Genomic DNA, 19,648 nt, shown 5'->3' on the forward strand with positions numbered 1-19,648 from the left:
TTCGTCGTCTGACGCTCTTTTTCGTTTTACATTTGTTCACACAGCAAAGTGGAAAAAGTCATATTTTCTGAATGACTTCTTCCTCTCATTAACGGCATTTGCGTGCGTGACGTCATTTCTCACTCGCTTTAGCAAAAGTTTTTATGTTATTTGGTGATTAGATTTTGATCATACGTGACTTACCTGACTCAATAAAATGAGTTTCGCACTTTAAAACTTAAGTTTTATTTCAAATAGTTTAAGGTCAAAGGCACTCATATGTGCAGTAAAGCTCCTTAATAAAAGAATTCTAAGGAATGAATTTCAACGAGCTTTATCAATTTGTCGCTGAATGTTTTTTACATAGCTTTTTGAGCGGCGTCGATATTTATTTCAAATTAAGCTCTGTATCGTTTTCATCTGTTTTATACGGCACGCAAGTCTATTCTTTCACAGCTATTCCGGTTAGCTGCCGGCTAGGTTTGAAAATTAATTGAATTTTTGGGTTTTTCTATCTGTTCCTCATTTGGTAGACAATTATGCCAAATTGTGGATGAGTGGGGTCGGAACCTTATGTGCGATCGCACATTACCGAGCCTCCTTGTTCTTGTTTGTCGTCAAAACTCTTTCGATTTTAAATAAAATTTTTGAAGCACGGCTGAAAAACTTTTTGATGAAGCACTAAAGTCAATAGGGTCTCAACTACCATTTTGTGAGCAAATAATTGTACCAGAGGATACTCTGGCAATTATTCTGCTGGTTTCTTTTAATTTTTATGAGGATCTCCTGGCCAATAAAGCTGCAATCCACGTTTATATGTGTGATTACAGCATTATTACGGCATTATTGGTTAGATGTCCTGACCAATAAAGCTGTAATCCAGGTGTAAGTGTGTGAATGTGATTACCTGTACTTCCCTGGCGTGGTATGCGACTATTAAGGCTACTAGGACGAGAGTGGTGGTGGTAATGAGGCACTTCAGACCAATCGACACCCACTTGCTCACTTCCTGGTCCTACAATAAAAAAAACATAACACTCAATCTAACACAGCATTATGTAATGCAGACTGACCAGACATATTACATCACTTCCCGTACCTCTGCTTCAGTCAGCATCAGAAATCTGATTCAGAGCATTTTCAGAGAAACATCAGCTTTCAGTACTGATTCAGAGCATTTTCAGAGAAACATCAGCTTTCAGTACTGATTCAGAGCATTTTCAGAGAAACATCAGCTTTCAGTACTGATTCAGAACATTTTCAGACAAGCATCAGCTTTCAGTACTGATTCAGTGTATTTTCAGAGCAACATAAACTTCAGGAGTGCATATTAGTCATATACCTTAGCAGCATATGAAATTGTTCATGTTTTGCTGCTTTTCAAGTTCTTGTTATAACAAATAATTTTATAAATACCATATTTAGCAAAACCACGAAACTATTATTTCGCATTTGTTCTTTCTTTTCCATTAACCTAGGAAATTTCACGAACATAACCAAAGATTAAAAATTAACATGTTTATCTATATAATTGGAATTACTTAGTACCATTTGTAAAAAAAATATATAAGTATAATTATTTTTACCCTGTTTAATAGTTTTAAAAATGTTTTTGAGTTTAATATTTTCATTTTAAATTCTATTTGGAGATTTATCCTGAAAAGGTAAAAAAGCTCTTCCTAGATTTTTCCAGCTTGCGCTTTCTCTCCAGCATGAAAACCACAGCAAACCACACCACACGCTCTTAATTAACCAGACGAGCAAAAAACACGTATTCTAGAGGTAATCAAGTGAGCCTCTTCAGTTCCGGCTTTTTCAAACATTTAAATTTTTAAATTTTTCATTTGCACCATTGCAGCAAAAAACAACCCGGGGTCACCCATCATAAAACTTTCTTGGATTTCATAGTAGGTGATATATGTTATTTGGTAAATTCACGTCATATAACAATTATTTGATTACTTTGTAGTCAAAAAAGAGATCATATACGAATTCCTGCAAATCATACAAGAAAGAAAAAATTGAAAGCCGAAACATTGTGTAATCTTCATTTTGGTAGAAATTTAAAAATTGCCCTAGAATTCATACCAGGTCATATATGACACATAAAGTTTGATTGACGTCACAGATTCCCGTATTCAGTCAGAAGGCAATAAAATTGAATATATCGCAACTGCAAATTACTCTTGCCTATTTGTGTGCTCTACAACGCGAACGTTGAGTTTTATACATATTTATAACATGATTTTCAACTTATATATACAAAACAGTTTTTACAGATTTTTTTTAATAAATAAGAATTTAAATGTAAAAATTGGATTCCGATTTTATCAAAAATTTGATATAAGGCATAGTATGTGCATCTGATAAAGATGCACATACTTTTTCACTTAGAACTTAACTTTGCAAAACATAAATCACTTCATGGGCTGTCGATGGATCACATAGTAATGACGGGAAAAACATTTAATGCAGGAAAAAAGGCGCGTGCGTCTTGGCAATCATTATCGTATTATATAAGGCTTCTTGTCTTGCTAATCATACAAAGATTACATATGATTTCTTGATAATCATACAGGGATCATGTATGATTTGGTGATGATCAGACAAAAATGATATATAATTTCTTGGTAATCGTATAAAGATCATATATGGTTTCTTGGTACTCATGCAATGATCAGATATGATTTCCTTGGTTCGTACTAGGATTGTACCAAAAAATCAAGCACAGAGAAAAAGTGTGATCCTTGTATGAAATCAAAGAAACTTCAACCCGGGTGTGGTTACCATTATTTCAATAATTTTCATGGTAAGATTTTTTTAATTTTCTAGAAAAAAAACATTAAACTAAAAAATCAATTATTCATGGCAATTTCCCAGTTCTGTCGTTTTGTCGACAAGCAGCGGAATGAATTTTTTATCACTTAAATCATCGTTACCTTGCGCATTCTAAAAACAGAAAAATGTGCAGTAGCAGATTTTCCTTATAAATTAGGAATAAGCTCATTTTCTTTCTTTTGACAACTGTTCTCTGGGTTCTCTGGGTGTAATTGGAAGAATCAAAACTTTTTAATTCGTTATAATTATTTTGTTCGTTTTCTAATTACTTTGAAATATTTATCAAATAGTGCAAAAAACCGAATTTTCTGATAATCATAATTTTTATTGTCTGAAGTTGCGAACTTTGAACTTGATAAATGATCGGAAATTTTTTAAAATTCTTAGTGTGTATATTTGGAGGACATATAAAAAGAAAAAAGGCTAGGAAAAACAATAAACGCAGAACTATCATCATGACTTAAACCACAGTTTTTATTTTTTCAGTTTAATTGGGCGAACTACTATTGAAAAATTTTTTGAATAAAAGGAAAAGCAATCATTTTGTTTTCATTCTGGTGGCATTTACTGCAAGTGAATTTTAGTTCAAAATCAGATTTTAACGATCAGTATGTTTTGGTTACTTAAAACTGACTTCTCAATCATCATACTTTTGTCAGCATTGATCATTCAGCAGTCAGTAAAGGTTATTAAGCAGTGAGGCCGTTTTTTAAGGTTCTGGTATGACCGACCTACATCTTGGCGGACAAGAAACAATTTGCCCTTATTCAAAAACCGATGAAATCCTTATAGGGCATTAGAGATGTGTTCTGCTTTCAGTTTGGTAAAAATGAAATTTTTTTCTTTTAAGTTTTCCAAGACTAAATGACTTAAATTCAACTGAATGAATGATATCAACTGGTTTTTAGATCCGAATAGAATTTATTATTTTCTTCTTTCATTGTATATTTTTGTCTAACGTTTTTTCTTAACCCTAAGTTCAATCCTGTCCCTCCCATTCTTTCTGAAACTATTTAGTTTTTTATCTCACACCTTTGTTTGCATATGACCTGTATAGTTGATTTTCTAAGCTTTTTTGTTTATATAAAAAGCGGAATGCTTGTCAAATCTCTCATTGGATTAGAAAAAAAAGCATCGTTGGTTCAATGAACTCATTTTTATATTGACAGATTGCAAATAATTTAATCTTTTGATATTTTTTCTGCACTGAAAAAATTTTCAACTGCTAGCGGTTTTTGGGTTTTTTATTATTGATAAACTTGCTGAGCTATATCTTTAGAAGAGAGGTTTCCTGTTTCGCTTTTCCCTTTTTGAAGCTCTTTTTCTATCTAACTGTTTAACTGTTTCTGAATGAAATTTTACGGGTTTTGCCAGTACTTTATGTAAGCAGCGTACTAATTTTGATTGAGCTCGTTTTTATTTAATGGAAATATTGTAAAATTTTGAGCTCAAACACTGATGCTGAAAGTTTTTAAAATTTTTAAACTATTAAAATTTTCCTCACGATTTCTCATTTGTTTTACTTTTTCTAGTTTCTCTTTAGTTGAGCCAAATTGCTTCAGAAATGAAAAAGAATCTTAAAGATTTAGTTTAGGCGAGTTTATTATACAAATTCATAGACAAAATTGAATGTCATGCTTGCTTCCGTGATGGAAAATCATGAAAGCTTGTAATGAAATTGCTTAGCTGATGAACGCTCGTACTTGAAAATTAAGAGAGTTCATGGTTGGAGCATTCGCTGTTTTTTTAAAAAAAAAGGTCGATTGAATTTATAACCAAATGTTTAAACATACTTGTAACAGAATTAACAATCAACGGAGCTGAAGTTTAATATTAATTTAAAACATGTTTATTTCCCTTGTTATTTTGCACTGAATTCGTCCATTCTCCTTGTTTGTCGCTTGTTCGGGAAAATTACCCGCTCTGGCAGAAATAATATCTAAGAAGTCAGTTAATTTGAAGTTAACTGCGGTCCAAAGATAACTTTAAAAGAGTTTAAAACGATCAAGATATATTACAACTTCAAACACTCTACAATCTGAACTCAATTTTATGAAAAGATTGTAAACCTGGATTATAATATGATTGTGTTAAATCGAGTCACATTGCCTGAAAACAGGGCGACAACTTTGAAAGGGGCAAATTTTGGTACCAATTTTTGATTGTCAACATTAATAAATTCAATAATGTCGAAATCTATTTTTTTAAAATTGAGGGTGATTTTTTCATCTGATGTTTTTTCTGAAAACGTTGGATAATGGTATTTGTTGCAGTTACTAAAAGCATCGTTAAATTTTTGACATTTTCCCATTGTAGTTAATATCCTGCACCGATATCGCATATTTTTTGGGATAATTTATCTTGTAATAATTTTGCGAGATATCAATTCCCACCATGAAAATTTTGCCCATGTGTACCAATGAAACTTTCCCTTTTCCATTTCTTTTTCACGGAAAAATATAAAGAATAAAAAAAACAAAAAGAGCACAATCAAAATTATATAATGTTATTTATGTAATGATTCAAAACTATAACAAATGATTTCGAAATCATTTAATATAGTTTTGGGTATATATCTATAAAAATGTAGCTGGATAAACCTAGACACAAAAGGGACGCTGTATATTAGAGCAAAAAAGCACTGAAGACTAAATACTCATATTCTTTACCAAACATATGTCAAACAGTTTTCCATTTTCTTTTATTGGAATGATTTGAAAAAAATGGAATCAGTTTTTTATATTGAAATGATTTTTCCATGATTTAAACATATACATAGAAAATTCAAGAGTTGCAATTGTTGGGATTTTCGCAATAGAAATGCTGATGGCTAAATGTTGAAAAGTGAGCTGAGAACTGTCCATATGTAGAAAAACGCAATAGAAAATGTAAACTTATTCCTGCAAAATGACATAAAAATTTCCTTTTGGCAATTTTTTGACATGGGGATGTGCTCAACCAAATTTTATTGTATGTTTAAACTTCCCAATACAAACAAAAACTTATAAATTAAATATCCTGAAAAGTCCTATTTTTGAGGATTAAGTACCCAAAAACTTTAGTTGCCTACTTTTGTTTTCTGTGGCAAAATATCGGCCTCAAAATCTTGCCTTTATCAGGGCAAATTTAAAGTATATCATTATTGAGAATAAATTGATCGCTCGAACTGGTTTTTGAGAACGGGTGAGGAGTTGGGAAAATTTGGCTGCCGCCAGTTTGCTTGTTTTGCATTGATTCATAGTTCGACCAAAAAAATTTCTATCTGGATTGTAATTTTGTTTCTTATCAACAATCTAAACATAACCACAAAAATTTGGTTCTCAAGCTGATGAAAATTTTCAATGGTGAAGAAAAAATTTTTGATGGCAAAAAACGTACAACATCACCGATAGATAAGAGGTTTTGCTCCACTTTGTTTTTTAGTCCTTTAAAACTCAATACTACAAAAAAATTCAATATCACAAGACGTTTTTTGCTTCCTAAACAAAACCTAAATGTGCTAAAGTCTTTTGTGAATATGTATAATATAGCAAAAGGATTTGTACAAAATAGAAAAACAATCTGCCAACCAATTTTTGTAACCAAAAACCAAAATCATGTAAGGTTTTCCAGATTTCAAAAGGTGCCCGGAATAGAAAAAAGTATTTGGTTGTTTAAATCCTTGTCAGCAATTAATGTACGGCTCTTTTTTCCCTATAGGTTTTTAAAAATTTCTGATCTTAAATTTTGATATCGAAATCAAGAGCTAACCGTTTAGCCAGACATCTGAAGTTTTTAATCAAGTTTTGCAGCTGTCTTAATCTCTGGTTCAGCATTATACAAATCTACGTATTTATTCTTATTAGCGAAGTGATTTCAGTTAAACACAAATGGTAAAAATATATCGATGTTTCAAATCGCTAAATTTTCTGCTATTAAAATGATTAATGAAAAAGACTTAATAAAAAACTTTTCACAGATTAAATAGCTGAACGATAAATTAGTCCTAAAAAAGTTTCTCTTTGCTAATTTCTATTGCTTCAACGGTGAGCACTTCTGATTATTTGGACATTCATTCACAACTTAATTCAACCAAACTTTTAAAAAAACGAGAAGCTGCATTTTTCTTATTTTCTGACTTCGAATTAACAGTTTACAAAACTAGCAAACTGACACTGACGGCAGTTCTATTCAATTTCGAGGTAAAATTGAGATAAAAATTTCGAAGCCAAAAAAATATCAAAACCCATTCTTTAATATTTAGGTCTCGCGAATTTTTTTGCAGCAATTGGGAGTATTGAAGTGCAAACAAGTTAAATTTGAACCCAATAGTTGGTTCTTTATGCCTAAATTTTCAATTTCAATTGTTACCTTTTTGTTTTTTATCGCAGTTTTAAACTTTCATAAAGTATACTCAGGTTTTTTTTGCGTTTTATCAATTTAAATCTTACTTTTCCTTTTTTCAGACATAAAAAGCTTGCCACTATCTAATTATCTTTATCAACAGGCACTAAAGTGTCACTCGATTAAATGCAGCTCTTTTACTTGCTTACAATTATAAATTTATCATAAAATTGATGCCTAAGCCCAAAAAATGCGCTTAAATTCAATGTCCTTTTATTTTCGTTTTTGTTAATAATTTCTAATGAGCTGAACAAATTCGTCCAGGTACCAAAAATCATTGAAATAATTTTTCAACCTGAGTATCTCCTCTCGAGAGTAAAAACAAGAAGTTCTCTTCAGCAAACATTTGAAATTTTGAAGTATTTTCCAAAAGTACATCTCATGCTTTGCTCTCTATGGCATTAAGTGGTCCGTCAAAATTGGTTGAACAAGAACAAAACCAGACTGGCGGAGAATTTCCAACAACCCCCCTCCCCCCCACACACACACCTCCCCTCCCCTCCCCTCCCCTCACCTGCTCCTCCTTCTCCGCTTTCGTTTTGATTAAATTTCAAGATTAGACGATAGAAAAATTGAGGAAAAAATGTAATACTTAGAGATTCGGCTTATCGCGAATAAATTGATACTGCTTATTACCGTTACTAACTTATTATTAAACAAGTAAATTCAGTAATAGGTTCACCGTATCCTGAACAAAAAAACTAAGTAAAAATTCATTTATTAATCCGATACATAGACTTCAATTTGATTTGATTCTGTTATTAATTTAGAATAATACTTTTTTATAACTTCAATTTCTTTGTTTTCTTTCTACTGAAAAACTGCTAGTTGACTTTGTAATTTAAAGTTTCATTCTAAATTAGTTCAGTTCTAGATTTTAGATTTTCATTCCTGACCTTACCAAGGTAGAGTGAACTAAGTCCAATTAAATTTTGCGACAAGCAATTGTCGAATTAAGCTAGGACCGAGTGAAGCTCGGAAAGTTAGGAAAATTATCCTGGTAATTAATTTCTAACCTGTATCTGATAGGATAATTCGTGTTCCAGCACCATTAAAGAGATCCCGATAAGGGAAAAGAGCATTGCATAATCACTCAGCTTCTTCCGTTTTTCGAATAGGGACCTTCGGAACCCTAATCGATAGCTGGCATGTGCTTGCGTCTGTTTACTCTCTTTCGAATGTAAATGACCCGGCGGAGCAAGTTGCTGCTGGTTTTTCTGGCTATTATTCGACACACTACATTTGTTGATACTAACGTTGGAATCTAATTTTAACTCTATATTACCCGATTGTGAAATAATACTCGGACGTTTGTTGTATTTAATAACAGCGGGCGAAACTTGTGGGGGTTGTGAAAAAGAATTCGTTGATGATTTTCGACTTGGAATCCGTTCGTTTGTGGTTCTAGGTTGACGGGGACTTCCACGATTCACAGATCCGTTAGGGAAGTAAACCTGATTTGCGTTGGGTTTGTAGCTGAACCTTCGTGGACTGGCACCTATATTTTTGAGGCTATTTTGACGGTGATAAGTGTGGTAGGTTGAGGGTGTACGCGACAACTTTGGAGGTAAATGGCCGACCGAACCGTGACTACCCGTTAGAAGCGACTCCATAGGGTCTTCTGGTTCGTCGATAAACCTTCGATTGTCGGCATCTTTCTGTTTTAAAGGCTCAAAACCCGACCGATTATGTGCCCCCTTTCTGTCTAAATTTTGGTGGTCGGAAGCAGAATTGGGAATGAAAAATAACGAAGGTTCCTCGGCAGGCGAAACTGGAATTTCGCCCAAATTGCCGAGACCGCTGTCGGGTTGAGCCGAGTTCATAACTTCGTCATCGGCATCGTCGTTTCCATTAAAACTCGAGTAACAGGTGTCGTATGATGAACCATTTTGGGAATATAAACTGGAAGTGGCGGCAGCATCAACGCTTCTACTTTTTTCCAGGAAGGCCATTTTGTTCAGGCTTTTCCGGCTGACGGGACCACCGCAGTGACGTAATTGTAAGTTGCGATTCGGAGATCGTTTTGGGTTCCGAGGGTGACTCGAACTCGCGAGATCTGCCGACGTCTCCTTAACATCGGAAGACCTCAAATTTAGATCAAGATTTTTAGCAGATAACTTAACTGGACGATTTTGCACGTAATTACCACCTTGGGTTGCGACCGGGTTTTGGGCATAAATAGGGCTAATTTCTTGTAAAGGGATTACAGGAAGCGACTCGGCTGGGTTTGAGATGTAATTGGCGTAGGGTGACGTCTTTGTTACTGGTGCCAAGTTTTTTCTGTGGGCTAATATTTCAGCTTGGTCTAACTGATAAGGTAAAATAGTCTCTGATTTTGGGCTCAAAGCTCTGGCAGTTAAAGCGGCGGTTCCATTTGAGTTATTTACAGTTTGTTTTTGAGTGCTTTCGAGTTCTGCTGAAGCGGGGCTCTCTATAGAATCTAAACGTACGCTTCTTTGCAATGCAATTTCTGGCAATTTGCAGTTTGCTTCTGTATTTGTATTGTAGTCCTCGCCTTTTCTAGGAGCTGGGTAGTTACTAGCTGGATCGTTAGGTGGCAAAGAATCCGTTATATTTCTGCTGGTTGTAGGTATTAGACCGAAATTGCAACGTTCACTTGTTCGCTCTGAATCCCCCGCGCTGCCTGACGTTATATCGCTGCATGCGTTAGATTGAAACGACACGTTACCTGAGCAAGTTTCGTTTGCGCACTGTGAAGAGACAGGATTTAAGGCGGAATTTGTTCCATAGGATTCTGTTGACACTTGAGAATAATCCTTGGGCAATTCAGGAAGTGAAATAAAAGTTTGTTCACCAGGAATAGAAGTGAAATTTTGATTGCTTTGCCCAAGAGAAGAATTTGAAATTGGAGGCGAGGAGCACTTTGGTCCACTTTGGGTTGCTTTTAAAACGCCACTATCACCCCTATTATTTATTCTGTCATGATTTTTATTTTCTTTTAGGGGGTTTTGTTCTAAAGTCCAACTACCTGGGGTATTCTCTCCCCCTGTTAAAGTTAGACCCCGTCTATCTAACCTGCAACCGCTACTTATATTCGGTGGTGAAAAATTTTGAATGCTGCTATTATTAATACCCGTTCCATTTGCTCCCGCGCGCTCGTCTGAATTTTCCTCATTTCTGGCTGCTGGAAAGAGTTTGGGTTTAATGCCCCGATCTCTAAGGAATTCCGGGCTTAATTCGTCGTCCGTTGTAAAGTCCTCTAAACGCTCATGTCTGGGCAAGTTCGCCAAGCCTAATTTTGGCTCAGATCGATAAAATTTTAGCAAATTTGTTTCGTTTTCCGGATAATTATCCAAATTTGGCTGTACGTCTAAATCGAGAGAGGCTGAATTCGCTTGGTTTGTTTTATTACCATAACCAGCAGTATTTCTGGTTATACAAGGAATGGCTGTGTCAAAAGTTGTATTGGAAATGTTACGTTCGATTTGTGTTGTTGGTGAAATTTTCGATCTAGGAACATAAGTTGTATTTTCAATATTAAGACCACTTGTTCGGTTTATGGTATTTGAAAGTTGGAAAAGTTCTTTGCTACAAGAATCGCTACTTATAACGCCAGCATTTCTCTTTTTCTCTTCTGTTTCTTGGTGTGCATTTGTTTGCGGTGTTGGTGGCGGTTGCTCAACTAATTCCAACTCTGCGCTGATATATTTATCTTTTATTTTTCCACCACTTTTTATTTCTTTCCCCCCTTCGTACACGCTATCCTGCAATACACGCTCACTGTTTGTCTCTTCGCCAATGTTATAACTTTTTTCATGCGTACTAACAGGCCTAGATATAACTTTTTCACGTCTATTTCCGCCCCCATTTTCATGTTGCATATTTAAGCCCGCATTTTCAGAACTTTCTCCACATGGATTGCTCAAATTTGGGTTCTGTCGAAGTTGAGTAAAGTCACTGTGTTTATCCATTAATTTCACTCATTGTAGTCGAAAAGGTTTAATTTTGTTATTATTTCACGAAATTTAACTCAAATGAACTTTGAGTACAAATAATGAGAGAAGCGTGTTTTTTTTCAGCACCAATAATTAAGGTTTTGAAGAAATAATAGAATTTTTGTAGAATAACAAACGATCCAATATACTGAAATATTAACACTAACAGAATAAACTCCCGAGTTTAAAGTATGATTTAGCTCAAATTAAAGCCAAAAGCAGAAAACTACAATTAAAACCGAGCTAACAATATGACCAAATTAGCAACATCATAATAATTTCCATTAGGTAAGAAATGTACAAAAATGCTGCTTCCTCTAGAAAAATTACTTTGCGTTATTTTAACCGTTAAAGAGGCACTGCTTTTAGGGTTAAATTGCAAAATTAGAGCTCTATTGTCTGTAAGACAAAATAAAGCTCTCATCACGGTTATCATGCGAAAGTTTAAATGAGTTAATATTATTGCAAGACCATACTAAAAGTCAAAAACTGATATTAACTTAAATCTTAACTGTAAGAATTTTTAACTTCTTATAAGAAATCTTAACTTATAAGAATTATCGGATGGAACAATAGGTATCGCAAAGTTTCAATGCCAGATGACATTTATGAAATTTTAAGTTTCAAAATACAGTCCAGATGAACTACTGAAATTGTTCCCACAATTGAATATTAATTTGCACCATATTGAAAGTGGATTTTGTATGTTAAAAACAATTATTTCATTTTTTATGTTAAAACATATGTTGTTATCTTTGATCTTATTGGCGGCTTAATTAGAATCTCCACTTGGTTTGCGACATCTGGACTGAATAGCATCATTTTTTCGTTATAAAACTAAAATTAGTCACCCACAAAAAACTTGAGCACAATGTCAACTGAAAAATACTCAAAATTGATTATATGTATCGACGATTAAAGAGAAAAACCGGTGTTGACTTTTTGTAGATTGAAAAAATAACCTTGGGTTGACTCATTAGAAAGTTATATACCCGGAGCTTTTCGGCAGAGCAAATCAGCGCTGAATCAGTCTGGAGACATTCTGTTTTTAGGATGACCAGTACTCTGTTCATGTCACAATTTATACTGGCCAGTCTTGATTTTTGAGAAAAATTTACTTTATGAAAAATAATACGTTCAACTTAACGCCCACCAACAAGGTTTGCTTTATATGCGATTCGAACTTCCGCGAGGGTACTTGTAACATCTAATCTGCTTAGCAAGTCGTAACCACTAACTAAATGGGCTTTGTGCTAATTGCCTACAACCTAGCTTATATCCAAATAGTGTGTATACTAGTATAGTAATTACCAGTTATAAGCTACAAAAGTATGAAATTACAATGCTCAGACTTTATTTTGGGGTGTGAGTAATTCTAAGACCACACAGGAGAAACTTAGCCTGGGCGAAATCTATGATCTCAATATAATCATAATGAAGAAAAACTGCACTCAATGAAACTTAAAATATTCTGGAGATGCTATGTTTCTAACTGCTCTTGTTCTGTAGTTTTTAAATGCGAAGCAAAATGATTTAAAAAAGTAACAGCACCGATGAGAAACTTTAACAGCACCGTGGGGGAAAAATTTTGAAAATCTTTAGACAAAAAGGAATATTTCTGATCACCTACTGATTGTGCATCTAAAATTGAAGTCTATAATTTTGTCAATTTTCTGTTTTCCTAAATTACTTTAAGATCAGCTTCAAAATGTGGTCTATAATTTTTTTGTCACAAAATGGCACTCATTTTTGCAATTAGGATTTCATTTTGTCGTATATCATTTTATTTGTTAGTATTATTTTCATTTAGAGTGACAAAAAGGAAGTTTAATGTTTTTGTTTTAATTCTTTTTAATTCTTAATTCTATTGCTAAAATCATTTATTAGGTAATTTAATCTTCAAAGAAAATTACTTATGTACAAAAAAAGAAAAATAGTACTGTTTTCTAATTCAATTATTTGAAACAGTAACAAGGAGGCCCATTAAAAATCGTTTAATTAAAATGTTGTCCATATTTTAAACTCAACTGTCCTCCAAAGGAGGAAGAGACAGAAATCTTTCAAAAATTTATTTTTTTCGAAAATAATTGGTGCTGGCATAAAAATAGTGTTTTAAACACAAACCTTTAAACGACTTAAACAAAGCGGGTTTAGAGGAATTTCAAAGCCGAACAGGAACTTCATTAACGAGAATACGAGACAAGACAAAGCAACTCAAAATAGAAAATCAAACATTCAATAACAACCAAAACACAATATTTGTTTAGTTTATTAAAAACATTTAACATAGACAAAATAGCCTCAAATAGAGCCTAAACTTACCAAGTCACCGTCTTGTTTTTCAAACAAAGAAAAGCGCTTGTCATTAATGAGACTATGTAGCAAGTAGACAAAGAAAGAACAAAAAAGTCAGAAACTGGTTCATATTTTGAGAAAAAAGATAGTTTAAAAGTTGTTCAAATCTTTAAAATGAACTCGGATCTTTAAACAAAATCTTTTATATTTTCATAGGAAGCCTTAGAGAGATTTTTAATCTAGAATTAAAATTACGCCTATTGAAGGTTAAGTTTTTGTTTTTTTTTTAATTCCATAGCTAAAATTTTTTTATTGGGTAATTTAACCTTTATAGGCAATTGCTTATGTATTATAAAAGAATAAAAATTGTCAGAATTATCTGTCAGAATTAAAACCTTCATAAAAACTTAGCTAAAAAATGTTGTCCAAGAAGATAAAGTAAGCTGAAAACTAAACAACAAAACCATGTGTATAATTGGACCTTCGTTCAACGTCAACGTGGTTTGTCGCCAATGTGCTAACGAGACAAAAATACCATTCATTAAACTCAGATATGTGCAAATATTACAAAGTTTCCTAAAAGCGCGGAATATCCAATCCAGAAAACAATTAGTTTAAACAAAAAGCCGTTATTTAATTTAATTACAACAAATTGTTTCAGCCGTGAAAAAAATCAGTTAATGAAGACCTGCCTATAATGACCAATCTATTAGTTGACAGAAGTATAGTTTAAAGTGGGCAAATTGAAAAAAATCAATGATACTTCCTAAAACCAATACATTAAAAGTCATGAAAAGCATTAGCCGTGGATTGAAATTCTTTAAATTTTCATATAACTGAGAAAGAGACAATTGAGACTAGTTAACATAAACAATATATCGTGCGACTGCAAACAGCACAACGACGATAGGCAAGAACAATAATTCTAATAATGTTTTAAAGAAAAGCTGTTAAAACCATACGTTTTTCAATAAGTACTTTAGATATGACAAAATGCGCCCTCATTCAGGAGCATTATTTTGATATTTGACCTTGTAGGAAAATAAAAATCTCAACAGACAAAAAGAACCTAAAAAATTGGAAACTGTCAAAAAAATATATATGAAGTATAGCAGTGTCAAAACATTGTTTAAATAAAAAAAACCATGATGACATTCTTCCATCGAATTAAATTTGATCTTGCTGAGAATAAGCAACAAGCTAGAGAAAACAATATCAGAATGTCGCAACAGCTCTAAAATTCACTGTTTTTTTAATTTCCAAAAGTCATAAAAACATTTAGTTTACAACTAAAAGTTTCAATAGATTTATTGTAGCTCCCTGAGACACCCTTTGAATGTGTCATTACAATTCAAAACTATAAAATTAAAAACAACACAAGGAACGCAAAATTTCAAAGACAATTAATATTACGCAACTACAGTGGTGAAACCGTAAAAACAGTGAGCTTTTATCTGGATACATAATGTTTGTTCTTCGGGTATTATCTGCACGTAACTTGGATCTGTTATTAATTGGGTAAAGATTTGAAATCTTTCCGTTCTAATAACACTACGTAAATAACAAAAAGAAACAAAAAAATAGAAATTTTAAAAACGAGCACAAGGACTTATGCAATTTAAATTCTATCCTACCAATGATTAGACCAAAATTAACCCGGATGTTGTTGGCCATCGATTAAAAAGTTTAATTGTTCTGTTAATGAAATATACAATTTGACAGAAAAGACCACTTTATCAAAAACAATTGATGAGTTTTGGATAATTATCGGTTCAAATTAAAAAAATCGGCAAGCTTACGATTGCAGCACATTTTCTCAGAAAAAAGACGGAAAATTAGCCCGTTCTCTTTGCGTAAGAGAAGATGCTTTCAGCAGTTGTTAGGTTTGAGTTTCGGCAAAAAACAAAGAACAATACGGAAGCATATATAATTTTTGATGAAATATGCTGAAGTTTAAGAAATTTAGCTAAAATGTTAGCCAAAAAATGGAGCGAAGAGTTCACGAACACTCTGATGTCTTTAAAGATAAAACTAATAACACTTTTGCTAACGATTGCATTATGATTTGTAGTGTTTAACAAAAATGAGCAAAAATACGGAAAAAGTGAACAAAAACAACTGAATTTATTTAAATTTCTACAAATTGTTAAACTACAATAACTCGGTAGAAAAACACAAAACTCGATAAAAACCTCTTTAATTCTAATTTTTACATTTGAACGGCTTGCTTCCTATTCTGAACATGCCACCCTCGAAGATGAGGATATCGATCGGTCAAAGTTGACTGAACAAAAATGAACAGATGTAGCACAGATTATTGATCAAATAGCAAAGCGTTTTAAACAAAGTGCCATTTTTAAATTTTTCGAGATGTTTTTTTTTGACAAATTTATCAGTGCTACAGAATAAAATTGGCCTATAATTATGAGGATAACTTTTTGAGCATATCAATGAGGTGGCTCCTTTATAGGTTCCCTGCACTAAACAATATGTTAATATTTGGATATTTTCCGTTTGTGCCACCCACTAAGTTTTGCCCCCCCCCCTTTACAGAGCACGTGCCATTACATAATAAATTGCTATGTAAAAAAATTTCACGTGCGTCTGGGAGTGCAAATAATATGCACTAAGCTGGGGGAGTACAAACAAAAAAGATTCTAATATTTTAGTAGCACGGACATTTAGAAATCTGTTTTCAAATTGCATAAACTCATCAAAACTAAGCAAATGTTCGAACTCATTTAATTCATCTTTTTTATGTAAGATTGTAAGACCTAAGACAGAACAAACTTTTTTCATGACTAAATTTTTAATGCGTATTTCTTTGATTCAGTGAAACCATTGGAAGTAATGTTGTTTAACTTCCACCCTAAATCTACCTCAATATTGCTGCTCTAATTTTTTTTTAAATAACTCGCTTTTAATCAAAGAAATAGCCTAACTCAGTAAAAAGTAAAATCGGTCTTCCGAATTTTTAGTTCGATTTTTAACTAGTCTCTATTTTCACAATATAAGAAATTTCTTCTCTTAAATTGATTTGCAAACGATTTGCTCAAAAGCCAAGCTTATTTCTACAATAAAAAAGAGATTTTGAATCTTAGTTTTCGAAGAGAAGACAGCTTTTGTGAACAGATTGCTGTGATATAAAAAGGTTTGGTTTCGCGATCAACATTGTTAAAAATTAGTAGTAAAGTATGCAGCATTTTTGTACTGGTTAATTGACCATTATTATCTTTTTTGGAGATTTTTTTATCAATACAGTATACATTTCAAATTTTTGCTGTCTTCAATTTCAGCAAAATATTAACCTGTAACGCTTACTGAATGCGGTCGAAATGAACTAAATTTTTCTTGACACTAACTTTTTAAATCTCTGGGGGCATGTAAAGAAAAAATGTCTGCGTCGGTCAACAATTGAAGATGACGTAAACAAATGAAAGATTTAAGTAAATAAGGAATTAAATAAACGAACCAACAACCATTAAACGGGTAACCAAAAATATTTATAACGTTAATAAAACTATCATAGAAAATAACTAACACCAATCATAACTGATCGGCTAGCCAACGTAAAATAATTGAAAAATCCTCATAAATTAATAAAAGATTCTATTTCCCATAAACGTCAGTTCAGATCTAATCACGTTTTATTCAATGGTTTCACTAATTTATGGTCGACAATATTTTTTCTTTAAAACAAGAAAAAGAATGTTGTGAATGTGATCAAATAAAAAACCATACAAATTTGCAATTTTTGCTGTATGTGACTACACATCAGCAATATTGGTTTGAAGAACCTACAATTTAAAGCGACAGTTTTTCATTTTTAAAATAGGTACGGTGAAGCATATAAAATTTTTCAATGGAAATACGGGAAAAAGTATAGAGAATTATTCTACATCAACATACAAGTATTTTTTGATTATCTCATTTTGTTTGCTGCTGTTTATTTTTCAAAAACTGTTTGTTTATTTATTTCTGTTTAGCATCAATGATCAAAAGATCAATGCTAAGTTGTGTACTATTGTTCGTCTTTGGACTTTATTGTTTTTCCTCTTTTATTTTTCTCCGCTTCGCTATTTGTCAGCTTTTAAGGGAAAATTTTACCAATTTGGTCTTATTTTTCATCTTTTCAATCCACAATTTTTCTATATTTGATGTCCCCCTACAGCGCTGTGTATTATACAATGAATGTAAAATGACCAATTTTGAGTTTTTGCAATAGATAAACAGCCTTTTTTAGTCTTTTTGCAGCCTTTGAAATATAATAACTAAACGCACCTTTCCAAATAACCTTTGTTCTCTTTAACCGTGCACTTGTTTCAGGCCACTAACCACGATTTGTTGTTTAAACAATGAGCATATAGAGTATAAATATTTACAGGGTACTATTACACGTGCTTTCCAGTATCAAATTACATTTATAAAAGGATCTGATTAGAAAAAGCTTTCACGTGACTGGAAAACGTGATTAAGTTTACCTCTGTTCGTTATTTGAACAATTTCGCATGCGTCCAAATCATAGACTTACTCTGGGAATGAAAAAATAAATAAAAATAACATTAAACTAAATAATATCAAACAGAATTTGCTAATGGCTAGGTGGTTAACACAAAATAAAATTGCCCGCAAAAAAATACCAAGTGAAAGATTGAGTTGTAAAAATAACGAACGAAACAATGGCCTAATAACGAACAAGTAGTTGGTGCTCAGCTAAAAAAACAAACTAAAAGGAAGCATAAAGTATCGGACTGAAAAAAGAGCTCAAAAACTGTGTTTCAATGTGTCTTCCCGTATAAAAATCATCAGATTTCTACTATTACTAAGGTTTAGTGAAACGATGACATAATGAGTGCTAAAGCTATGGGAACAAGAGTTTGTTGGCGTGACCTAAGATTAAAACTTTATACATTAAGACTTAATAAATACTTTTGGTTTTGTTAGAAAGAGTTAAAACAATTAGCAATGAATCAACAAAATAGACAAAATAGATATGTCAGGGTAGGATTAACAGAAAAACATGTTTTTTGCCACTTTCTTAGAACGGAAATTTCTCGAACTTTTATAAAACGTGCTTAGTTCAGTCACGAAAAAAAATTCATGAACAGAAGAGTCAAAATGGTATTTGACTATTTTGCTGGGCCAAACTGAAATTTTCGTAGCTTGTTCTGGGATTTTATCACGAATGATAATTATTTATGAAGAAAACTAAGGTCTTTCTCACTATAGGCCCCCAGCTTAGTGGTCAGATAACCTATAGCACCCCATCATAGTAAATATACAATAATGGGGGTTATATTTTCATGGAGGGCTATAATGGGAAAGACCCGAAAAGTGGACATAAAAGTTGATAATGACTGAATAATTGTCCGAGATTTTCATTTGCCAAAACTTCCTTCAAGAATTCATATCAGTTGAAAATCATTAGAAACATTAGAGTGATGGGGTTGCTAAGTTTTGAAATTGTTCGAATTCCAAAATTATGCGGCAGATGTTACGAAACTGTTCTCGTTAAATTTGATGGAAAAAGATAAAAAGAACCAAATAAAGTGAAAATATCTTAACATCTTTATCAGCCTCTTTTATGGTAAACTTTAGACATTTAAGTCAAAAAAATCTTTAAAACTTTTTCCAAGTAGCGATTGAAAAATGAAATTTTTCCGAAAGTTTTTGTAAGTATATATTATGTGAGTTCATTATTACCTGACTGAATGCCATTTTTGACATAAGAATAACGATTGCGGCCGTACAGTTTTTATGCCACAAAATGTATATTAAACTGTACAATTGATACAACAATGTGTCAAAGTAAAGAAGCGTTAAACACATCACACATCAATTTCAAGCATATGACATATCATGGCGATTGAGTTTCTTCTTTCCCAAATGAACACTGGTTTATTTTATTATAAAGAGATGTGATTTAAAAAAAAAGAAAATCAATTTCAGCTGATAAATTGGTAACCAGAAATTTCAGAAACAATGGGAAACTTAAGAGCAAAAAATTGTCGCTAATTGGTCACTGTCAAAATAACTGTAATTTTTCGATACCGTTTACTCGCAAAGTTTTTTATGAAGTTAACTAGAAGTAGCTAGTGCTGTCACGGAACTAACAAAATTATTCTAAAAATTATATCATCGGTTTAAGTTGTAGAAAGAGGAAAATTAATTTTAAGACTGCCATTCCATTAAAGTTT

General features: G+C 32.6%; 1 protein-coding gene across 1 annotated transcript; it reads right to left on the reverse strand.

The window, feature by feature from the left end:
* Positions 1–441: 441 nt before the first annotated feature.
* LOC142349339 (uncharacterized) lies at positions 442–11,552 on the reverse strand. Its single transcript, XM_075400818.1, has 2 exons — positions 8,217–11,552; positions 442–994 (listed from the first exon to the last, which is right to left on the reverse strand). Exons 1-2 carry the CDS (start codon positions 11,130–11,132, stop codon positions 830–832), a joined length of 3,081 nt encoding a protein of 1,026 aa, XP_075256933.1. The 5' UTR covers positions 11,133–11,552; the 3' UTR covers positions 442–829.
* Between the last annotated feature and the right edge of the window lie 8,096 nt (positions 11,553–19,648).

Source organism: Convolutriloba macropyga, chromosome 11 (assembly GCF_964194025.1).
Source record: "Convolutriloba macropyga chromosome 11, txConMacr16.3, whole genome shotgun sequence".
NCBI classification, from domain to species: Eukaryota; Metazoa; Xenacoelomorpha; order Acoela; family Convolutidae; genus Convolutriloba; species Convolutriloba macropyga.

Coding starts and splice junctions, on each gene's coding strand:
- LOC142349339 (XM_075400818.1), bottom strand. CDS start 11,132: ATGGATAAACACAGTGACTTTACTCAACTTCGACAGAACCCAAATTTG. Junction 995..8,216: donor AATTATCCTATCAGATACAG/GTTAGAAATTAA, acceptor TTTTTATTGTAG/GACCAGGAAGTGAGCAAGTG.